General features: G+C 53.4%; 1 protein-coding gene across 1 annotated transcript; it reads right to left on the bottom strand.

The window, feature by feature from the left end:
- Positions 1–720: 720 nt before the first annotated feature.
- Positions 721–10,291, bottom strand: CBX1 (chromobox 1). The gene is made up of 5 exons (XM_063425214.1): positions 10,173–10,291; positions 7,355–7,527; positions 4,069–4,246; positions 2,702–2,796; positions 721–1,605 (listed from the first exon to the last, which is right to left on the bottom strand). Exons 2-5 carry the CDS (start codon positions 7,492–7,494, stop codon positions 1,461–1,463), a joined length of 558 nt encoding a protein of 185 aa, XP_063281284.1. The 5' UTR covers positions 7,495–7,527; positions 10,173–10,291; the 3' UTR covers positions 721–1,460.
- Positions 10,292–10,698: the final 407 nt, after the last annotated feature.

Raw genomic sequence — 10,698 nt, forward strand, 5'->3', positions numbered from 1 at the left:
AAAAAAAAAAAAAAAAAAAATCAAAAGAACAAAAAAAACCCCCAAAATAAAAACTGGACAGAGCTCGGTATGAAGTTAAAATGCAAACACGAACTTTTACATTTGCACACGGAGTTTTGCACAGGAACCCAAACACATGCTCATAAAAAAGGTTTGTACAATGCACAATGTCGAGATCCCACCCCTGGAGTCACTTAAATAGTTCAGGATTTGGGAAAGAAATCTGATCTCAAAAATCCCCCCGAGGTTTTGGGAAAGCAGCTCCCGACCTCGCTCTGGGGAGAAATTGGGATTGATTGGATTTTTCCTTGTGCTGCTGCTGTCCCTCCCTGCTGGAAAAGCCAGGTGGGAAAAGGAACGAGTGGTCAGAAATCCAGGAAATCTCTGTTTTTTGGGAATTCCCCCCCCCTCAGTTTGGAGAAATAGCACCTCAGAATGGAGAACAAAACGGGTTAAAAAGGCGACAAAAGGGTAAAAACCCCTCCCCCCATACAATGCACGTGTCAGGAGTGGCAGTTCTGCTGCAGGACGATACAGAATCACAAAGTCGCATTTTCACAAAGTCTCCCCTTTGTTCCCCTCCCGCCCCAAAAATTCCCTCCCCTTTTCCCCCAAAAATCCCCCCTAAAAATCGCTCGAGGATCAGCTCCGGACATTTCGGACATTCACAGTTTCAGTGTCTCTGTCCCCAGTTCTGGCATCTTCTCCCTTATTTTTGTGGGTTTTTTATCCACTGAAATTTCTTTGCTGAATTCATTTTTTTTTAAAAAAAACCCTAAATTCAGGTTCTTAAAAAAAAAAAACAAAACACGAAACCAAAAAAATCTGGAAACGATCTGGGAATGTCATCAGACCTCATTTTCCTCCTTGATTAAAAGAGACTGAATTCCCCCCCAAATCCCTCCCTCCCTTCCCGAAGGATAACACCAGGAAACAGCGAAAGAAAATAATAATAATAAAAAAAAAAGAGAAAACGAACAACAACAACAAAAAAAAAAGGAGAATAAAAAGGAAAATAAAAATAGGAATCGAGAGACCTACACACATGCTACGCCTTAAAAATGCAGAGTTAACACTAGCGGGGCGGGGCTGGGCGGGCTCTGAGGATCTGTCTGTGTTCCCGAGTCATTCCCGAGCCATTCCCGAGTCATTCCCGAGCCATTCCCGGCCCATTCCCGGCCCATTCCCCAGCCCAGCCCGCTGAGTCCTGCGCGGGAGGGGCTTCGCTCCCGAGACCCCTCCCCAGCCCCGATCCCCGGCCCGGCTCCCCCCGGCTCCAGAGCCCGGGAACGCGGCGGGATCGGCCGGGATGGGAGCAGAGGAGCGGCCGCGGGCTCAGCCCAGCCCGGGGGGCTCCTCCGAGGGGAGCCCCCTGTGTGCTCACAGCCCAAAGTTCCGATGGTGACCCCAAAAGCGGCCCGGGAGCCCCGAGGGCTGCGCGGGGCCGGGCCCGGCGGGGTTTAGTTCTTGTCCTCCTTCTTGTCGTCGTCCTCGGAGGGGTACGAGTGCCACGTCAACCTCTCCTCGTAGAACGAGATCACCACCTGCGGGCACTTGATGTTGGCCTCCTTGGCGGGCACCAGGTCGGCCTCGTCAGAGTTCTTCCTGTGGGGGGAGAGGAGAGGTCAGGGAGGGGGAAAGGGGGAATTGGGGAGCAGAGTGGGATTGCTGAGGGGCTCAGGATGTCCCAGGGAACTCTGACCCTGAACCCCAAACTCTGACCCTGACCCCAAACTCCAAACCCTGATCCTAAACCCCAAATCCAAACCCTGATCCTAAACCCCAAATCCAAATCGTGATCCTGAACCCCAAACCCTGACCCTAAACCCCAAACCCAAATCGTGATCCTGAACCCCAAATCCTGACCCTGACCCTAAACCCCAAACCCAAATCCTGACCCTGACCCTAAACCCCAAACCCTGACCCTGAACCCCAAATCCTGACCCTGACCCTAAACCCCAAACCCTGACCCTAAACCCCAAACCCAAATCCTGACCCTGACCCTAAACCCCAAACCCTGATCCTGACCCCTGTCAGGCACCAGGTCGGCCTTGCCAGAGCTCTTCTGTGGTGGGAGGAGAGAGGGAGGGAAGTGGGGGAAAAAGGGGGGAAATCGGGGAGCAGAGTGGAATTCCTGAGGGGCTCAGGATGTCCCAGGGAACCCCGACCCTGACCCCAAACCTGTGACCCTGACCCTGTGACCATTCCCTGACCCCGTGACCGTTCCCTGACCCCTCCTGGCTGTCCCCTCCTCTCAGGGCCCTCAGAATTCCCCTCCAATCCCTCTTTTCCCCAGGATCAACATTCCCACTCCCTCAGCAACTCCTGGAGCTCCAAACCCTTCCCTGTCCTTCAAGTAGATCCAAAATTCCCCTCCAATCCCTTTTTTCTCCAGGATCAACATTCCCAGTCCCTCAGCAACTCCTGGAGCTCCAAACCTTCCCTGTCCCTGGGGATCAGATCCAGGATTCTCCTTTGATCCCTGTTTTCCCCAGGACCAACATTCCCCTCCCTGAGGCGCTCCAAGCCCTTCCCTGGCCCCGCTCCAGTGCCCACGGCACCGAGGGCCAGCCCCTGCTCCAGGCAATTCCCAATCCCTGGATCCCGCTGCTCCCTGGATCCCACGGATCTCGCTGATCCCTGGATCCCTGGATCCCTGGATCCCTGCCCTCCCGGGCTGCGGGGTGGGATCCCCCCTCACCACTTCATCAGGAACATCAGCTCCCCGCTGGAGTCCGTGGCGCCGATGATCCGCTCTGGCTCGAAGCCCCGGGCGAAGCCTCGCGGCTTCTCCGACTGCCAAAGGGGGGAAAAACGGGAAAAAATTCCATTTGGGAATTCCCAGAGCGACATTCCCGGCTCTGGGATGGAATTGCAGGGATGTGGGGATGGCCTGAGGACGCCGGGAGAGCTGGGGAGGGATTGGGATAGGGGCTGGAGGGACAGCCTGGGGTGTTCCTTGGGAACACCGGGATTTTCCCTGGGGTAGGAATTCCCTGGGAACACCAGGACTTTCCCTGGGGTAGGAATTCCCTGGGAATACCAGGACTTTCCCTGGGGACACTGGGATTTTCCCTGGGGTAGGAATTCCCTGGGAACACCAGGATTTTCCCTGGGGTAGGAATTCCCTGGGAACACCAGGATTTTCCCTGGGGACACTGGGATTTTCCCTGGGATGGGAATTCCCTGGGAACACTGAGATTTTCCCTGGGATAGGAATTCCCTGGGGACACTGAGATTTTCCCTGTGATGGGAAATCCCTGGGAACACCAGGATTCTCCCAGGATTTCCCTATTTTCCCTCCCTGGGATGGGAATTCCCAGGGAACACCAGGATTTTCCCAGGATTTCCCCACTTTTCCCTCCCTAGGATGGGAATTCCCTGGGAACACCAGGATTCTCCCAGGATTTCCCCATTTTCCCTCCCTGGGATGGGAATTCCCAGGGAACACCAGGATTTTCCCAGGGAACACCAGGATTTTCCCTGTGATGGGAATTCCCAGGGAACACCAGGATTTTCCCAGGATTTCCCTACTTTTCCCTCCCTGGGGTGGGAATTCCCTGGGAACACCGGGATTTTCCCAGGGAACACCAGGATTTTCCCTGGGATGGGAATTCCCAGGGAACACCAGGATTCTCCCAGGATTTCCCCATTTTCCCTCCCTGGGGTGGGAATTCCCTGGGAACACCGGGATTTTCCCAGGGAACACCAGGATTTTCCCTGTGATGGGAATTCCCTGGGAACGCCAGGATTTTCCCTGGGATGGGAATTCCCTGGGAACACCCAGATTTTCCGTGGGATGGGAATTCCCAGGGAACACCAGGATTTTCCCAGGATTTCCCTACTCTTCCCTCCCTGGGATGGGAATTCCCTGGGAACACCAGGATTTTCCCTGGGATGGAAATTCCCTGGGAACACCCAGATTCTCCCAGGATTTTCCCATTTTCCCTCCCCGCCCTGCCCAGCCGAGCTCCCCCATCCCTTCCCTCCATTCCCACTCCTCAGCAAACCCCTCAGGGACCCCATTCCCGGGGATTTTCCCTGGAATCCTCTCCCATCCCGCCCCACCTCCTCCTTCTTTTTCTTTGGCTTGCTCTCCTCTCCCTTGTCCTCGCTGTCGGACTCGGCCTTGCGCTTGCTGCCCTCGGATTTGTCGCTCTCGTGCGCCGTTTTCTGCGACTGCAGGAACTCCGCGATCAGGTCGGGGCAGTCCAGGTTCTCCTCGGGCTCCCACGTGTTGTCCTCGCTGCCACCAAGCACAAAGCCCGCCTTTTTCCCAGCCTTTTCCAGCTTTTCCCACATATTTTCCATTTTCTCCAGGTTTTTTCCATTTTTTTCCCAGTTTTTTTTTCAATTTTCCCCTTTTTTTCCCAATTTTCCCCCTTTTTTTTCCAATTTTTTTTCCCAGTTTTTTCAATTTTTTTCCCCATTTTTTTTTTTCCTTTTTTTCCCAGTTTCTTCCTTTTTTTCCCAGTTTTTTTCCTTTTTTTCCATTTTTTCCCACTTTTTCTCCATTTTTTCCCCAAATTTTTCCAATTTTTTCCCTGTTTTTTCCAATTTTTTTCCATTTTTTCCCAATTTTTTTTCCTTTTTTTTTTCCATTTTTTTCCCAGTTTTTTTTTCAATTTTCCCCTTTTTTTTCCCAATTTTTCCCCTTTTTTTCCAATTTTTTTCCCCATTTTTTTTCCATTTTTCTGCAGTTTTTTTCCCAGTTTTTTTCCATTTTCCCCATTTTTTTCCAATTTTTTCCCAGTTTTTTTCCCAGTTTTTTTCCATTTCTCTCAGGAAATGCAGGATTTCTCCCTGGAACCCCAGGATCCCCTCCCAGCCCCCTTTTCCTTGGAATTCCCAGGAATTCCTGGCACTCACTCGGAGAATCCCTTCCACTTGAGCAGGTATTCCACCTTCCCCTTCCCCTCAGGAACCCCGGGATTCTCCCCAAAAACCCCAGGATTTCCCTCAAAAATCCCGGAATTTCCCTCAAAAATCCTGGGATTTCCTTCAGAACTCTGGGATTTCCCTTGGGAACAGCAGAATTTCCCCCAGAACCCCAGGATTTCCATCAGGAACCCTTGGATTTCCCGTGGGATTTCCCTTGGGAACAGCGGGATTTCCCTCAAAAATCGCAGGATTTCCCTCAAAAACCCCAGGATTTTCCTCAGGATCTCCGGGATCCCCTCCCAGCCCCCTTTTCCTGGGATTTCCCGGGAATTCCTGGCACTCACTCGGAGAATCCCTTCCACTTGAGCAGGTATTCCACCTTCCCCTTCCCCTCAGGAACCCCCGGATTTCCATCAAAAACCCCAGGATTTCCCTCAAAAATCCCGGAATTTCCCTCAAAAATCCCGGGATTTCCCTCAAAAATCCCGGGATTTCCCTCAAAAATCCTGGGATTTCCTTCAGAACTCTGGGATTTCCCTTGGGAACAGCAGAATTTCCCTCAGAACCCCAGGATTTCCATCAGGAACCCTTGGATTTCCCATGGGATTTCCCTTGGGAACAGCGGGATTTCCCCCAAAAACCCCAGGATTTCCCTCAAAAATCCCAGGATTTCCCTCAAAAATCCCGGGATTTCCCTCAAAAATCCCAGGATTTCCCTCAAAAATCCCGGGATTTCCCTCAAAAATCCCAGGATTTCCCTCAGGAAAAGCAGGATTTCCCTCAGGAACAGCAGGATTTCCCTCGGGAACTCCAGGATTTCCCTCAAAAACCCTGGCATTTCCCTCAGGAACCCTTGGATTTCCCCCAAAAATCCCAGGATTTCCCCCAGGATCACCAGGATTTCCATCAGGAACCCTTGGATTTCCCCCAGGATGATCAGGATCCGCCCCCAGCTCCCTTTTCCCAGGAATTCGTGGCACTCACTCGGAGAATCCCTTCCACTTGAGCAGGTATTCCACCTTCCCCTTCCCCTCAGGAACCCCCGGATTTCCATCAAAAACCCCAGGATTTCCCTCAAAAATCCCGGAATTTCCCTCAAAAATCCCGGGATTTCCCTCAAAAATCCCAGGATTTCCCTCAAAAATCCCGGGATTTCCCTCAAAAATCCCGGGATTTCCCTCAAAAATCCCGGGATTTCCCTCAAAAATCCCGGGATTTCCCTCAAAAATCCCAGGATTTCCCTCAAAAATCCCAGGATTTCCCTCAAAAACCCCAGGATTTCCCCCAAAAACCCCAGGATTTCCCTCAGGATCTCCGGGATCCCCTCCCAGCCCCCTTTTCCCGGGATTTCCCCCGGGAATTCCTGGCACTCACTCGGAGAATCCCTTCCACTTGAGCAGGTATTCCACCTTCCCCTTCCCCTCAGGAACCCCGGGATTTCCATCAAAAACCCCAGGATTTCCCTCAAAAATCCCGGGATTTCCATCAAAAACCCCAGGATTTCCCTCAAAAATCCTGGGATTTCCCTCAAAAATCCCGGGATTTCCCTCAAAAATCCCGGGATTTCCCTCAAAAATCCCAGGATTTCCATCAGGAACCCTTGGATTTCCCTCAAAAACCCTGGGATTTCTCTCTGGAACAGTGGGATTTTCCTCAGGAAAAGCCGTATTTCCCTCGGGAACCCCGGGATTCCCCCCAAAAACCCCGGGATTTCCATCAGGAATCCCCAGATTTCCCTCAGAACCCCAGGATTTCCCTCAAAAATATCGGGATTTCCCTCAGGAAAAGCAGGATTTCCCTCAGAAACCCCAGGATTTCCCTCAAAAATCCCAGGATTTCCCTCAAAAATCCCGGGATTTCCCTCAAAAACCCCAGGATTTCCCCCAAAAACCCCAGGATTTTCCTCAGGATCACCGGGATCCCCTCCCAGCTCCCTTTTCCCGGGAATTCCCGGGAATTCGTGGCACTCACTCGGAGAATCCCTTCCACTTGAGCAGGTATTCCACCTTCCCCTTCCCCTCGGGAACCCCGGGATTTCCATCAAAAACCCCAGGATTTCCCTCAAAAATCCCGGGATTTCCCTCAAAAATCCTGGGATTTCCCTCAAAAATCCTGGGATTTCCTTCAGAACTCTGGGATTTCCCTTGGGAACAGCAGAATTTCCCTCAGAACCCCAGGATTTCCCTCAAAAACCCCAGGATTTCCCTCAAAAACCCCAGGATTTCCCTCAAAAACCCCAGGATTTCCCTCAAAAACCCCAGGATTTCCCTCAAAAATCCCGGAATTTCCCTCAAAAATCCCGGAATTTCCCTCAAAAATCCCGGAATTTCCCTCAAAAATCGCAGGATTTCCCTCAAAAATCGCAGGATTTCCCTCAAAAATCGCAGGATTTCCCCCAAAAACCCCAGGATTTTCCTCAGGATCACCGGGATGCCCTCCCAGCTCCCTTTTCCCGGGAATTCCTGGCACTCACTCGCTGAATCCCTTCCACTTGAGCAGGTATTCCACCTTCCCCTTCACCACGCGCCGGTCCAGGACCTTCTCCACCACGTACTCCTCCTCCTCCTCCTCCAGCACCTCCTCCACCTTCTTCTTGTTCTGCTTTTTTCCCATTGTGCTGGCCAGCTTCTCCGCTTTCCCGGGCTGCTGCGGGGGGAAAAACGGGAAAAATTCCCGCTGGGATCAGGGCTGGCATTCCCAGGAATCCCCGGAGAAATCCCGTTGGATCCGCGCCACGATTCTGCCAAAAAATCTGGATTTTTGGCTCTTTCCTTTCAGCAATTCCATGTGATTCTTTTTTTTTTTTCCTAAAGCTGCTCCATGGGTTTTTTTCCCAGCTTTTCCCAAATTTTTCCAGCCCATTCCTGAACTCCCAGTGATGCCCTTCAAAAAAAAATTTTTTAAAAAAGGGATTTTCCCATCCAGGATTTTCTCTTCCTGCCTGGGGTGGGAAATCCTCAGGAAAATTGGGATTTTCCTGTTTTTCTCTCCCTGCCTTGCCTGGGGTGGGAAATCCTCAGGAAAATTGGGATTTTCCTGTTTTTCTCTCCCTGCCTTGCCTGGGGTGGGAAATCCTCAGGAAAATTGGGAATTTCCCTGAATTCCAGAGGTTTATATGAACTCAAATCCCACCAATTGTTAATCCCAAAGGAAATCCAGGTCACATTCCCAGATCCCGACCTCTGGATCATGGAAATTCCAGGATATTTCTCCAGCTCCTCATCCCAGAGCTTTTCTCAGACAAATTCCTGAAAATCCATCCAGTGCTGGCTGGGAAAGCCGGGAAAAAAGTCTTGGATTCGGAGCTGAGAATATTCTGGATTCTGAGCCAGGAAATCCCTGGATTTGGAGCATTTTTGGGTTTGTTTTGGGGCATTTTTCCCAGATTCCTACAAGGAATTCCTGAGAGCTGCACTTCAAGCCCATTCCCAATTTTTTTTTCCACGGATTCCAGGATCCCGACCCCTCCTCTCAATTCCCAGAGGAATTTTGGGATTTATCCCCATTTCCCCCCTACATTTCCAGCCTCTTTCACAGCACACCCTGGGATTATCCCTCCAAATTCCCAATTTTCCATCCTGGGATCCCTCAGTTCTCCAGGAGCTCCCGGAGCTGCTCCAAACCCATCCCTGGGATCCCCATTCCAGAGGTTTCCCACCCAAAATCCCCCTCGGGGAAGATTCCCGGCTCCAAATCCGCTTTTTTCCTGGGAAAAGCTCCCCCACGTCCTTCTCCAGACACACAAAATTCCCAAAACCTTTCCCAGCTCCCATTCCCAGGGTTTTGGCTCCCAAAATTCCAGCGGAATTCCCCCCAGGCCGGCTCCTTTTCCCTTCCCAGCGCATTCCCCAGCCCAGCTCCGCCCCGGATTCCCCAATTCCAAGCCCGGATTCCCGGGATTTTTTCCCGTTTCCCGCCAAAAGTTGTCGCTTGTCCCTCCCCCGATCCCGCTCCTTGCCCGGATTCCCGCTTTTCCTCTCATTCCAAGGGAGTTTTTAAAGCCCCGGCCCCCCAAAATCCCACTTTTCCCCTCACAGTTCTCACTTTTCTTCCCCCCAAAATCACATTTTTTCTTCATCAATCTCTCTCTTCCCCCTAAAATCCCCCTTTTGCCCTCACAAATCCCACTTTCCCCTCCCAAAATCCCACATTTTCCCCTCATAAATCCCACTTTCTTCTCCCCAAAATCTCACTTTTCCTCTCTCAAGTTCCCCTTTCCCTCTCCCCTCAAATCCCGCTTTTCCCCTCTCAAATCCCACTTCCTTTCTCCCCCCAAATCCCACTTTTTCCCTCTCAAAATCCCTTTTCCTCACCCCCTAAATCCCTTTTTCTCCCGCACAAATTTCACTTTTTCTCCCCACCCCGCAGTTCCCCCATTTTCCCAATTCCTTCTTCTCTCTCCTCTCTCTCCATGGGATTTTCTCCATCCCAAACCCTCAGAATCCCAAAACCCCAGAATCCCAAAGCTCCAGAATCCCAAACCCTCAGAATTCCAAACCTCTCCTTTCCCCCTGCAGCTCCTTTTTGGGGGGCACAGCCCCAGAACCCCTCTCCCAACATTCCTGACATCCCACGGCACTGACCCCCCTTTCCCAGCACCCCAAAATCCATCCCTGACCCTCAGAACCCCAAATCCATCCCTGCACTGAGTCCATCCCCAAAATCCTGCCCTGACCCCATCCCTGCACCCCAAATCCTGCACTGACCCTTCCTCAGAACCCCAAATCCATTCCTGCACTGACCCCAACCCCAAAACCTATCCCTGCACCCCAAACCCCCTCACTGACCCCTCCCTGCACCCCAAATCCATCACTGACCCCATTCCCAAATCCCAAATCCTGCACTGACCCCATCCCTGCACCCCAAAATCCTGCACTGACCCCATTCCCAAACCCCAAATCTGTCACTGACCCCATCCCTGCACCCCAAATCCCCTCACTGACCCCATCCCTGCACCCCAAATCCCCTCACTGACCCCATCCCTGCACCCCAAACCCCCTCACTGACCCCATCCCTGCACCCCAAATCCTGCACTGACCCCATCCCTGCACCCCAAATCCATCACTGACCCCATCCCTGCACCCCAAATCTCCTCCCCTCCCCCCTCCCCGCCCCCCATCCCCTCCCCCTCCCCGCACCCCCTTTCCCCCCTCCCCTCCCCCACCCCCCTCAGCGCCTCCCCTCCCCCCACGGCCGCCCCGCCCCCCTTCACCCCCTCAGCACCGACCCCCCCCCGGGGCCCCAAGCGCCGCCGGCCCCCGCCCGGCGCCCGGCGCGCGTTCCCCGCTGACCTCGCACAGCCCCGCCGCCGGTGTCCGAGGGAAGGGGCGCGGGGGGCGCGCTCGGGGGTCGGGGGGGGCCCGGGCCTGGCCGCGCTCCGTCCGCCGCCCTGAACAAAAGAGCCCGGCCAGCGCCGCTGCCCGCCGCGCGCACCGCGCCTGCGCCGCGCCCGCGCGGGGCACGCCGGGAGCTGTAGTCCGCGGCCCCGCCGCGCCGCAGTGCGTTCCGATGGGAGGGCCGCGGGGGGTGATGGGAGGTGTAGTCCGCCGCGCGCGCGGGGCGTGACCGGAAGTGTATTCCGGGGGTGGTCCGGGCCCCTTTCCGTTCTGCCCGTTCGTTAATTGAATAATTAAACAAGAAATCAATTCAGTCCCCATTCAATCCCCACGCTCCAGCCCCTCCGTGTCCTTGGAGTGGCCCTGAAGCGGACACGGCACAAAGGGACAATCCTGCTGCAGCTCCCACGCAATTCCTGATCCAGGAGCAACATTCCCACTCCCTCAGCCGCTCCTGGAGCTCCAAACCCTTCCCTGTCCC

This window comes from Prinia subflava, unplaced genomic scaffold, assembly GCF_021018805.1.
Source record: "Prinia subflava isolate CZ2003 ecotype Zambia unplaced genomic scaffold, Cam_Psub_1.2 scaffold_60_NEW, whole genome shotgun sequence".
Classification (NCBI taxonomy): Eukaryota; Metazoa; Chordata; class Aves; order Passeriformes; family Cisticolidae; genus Prinia; species Prinia subflava.

Bases quoted from the DNA above. Each gene is read 5' to 3' on its own strand.
- CBX1 (XM_063425214.1), bottom strand. From the start codon at position 7,494: ATGGGAAAAAAGCAGAACAAGAAGAAGGTGGAGGAGGTGCTGGAGGAG. The intron at 2,797-4,068 runs GTGGGGCGGGAT...CCCCTTTGGCAG, and splicing joins CAAAGAAAAAGAAGGAGGAG to TCGGAGAAGCCGCGAGGCTT. The intron at 1,606-2,701 runs GTGAGGGGGGAT...CTCCCCCCACAG, and splicing joins CTGATGTTCCTGATGAAGTG to GAAGAACTCTGACGAGGCCG.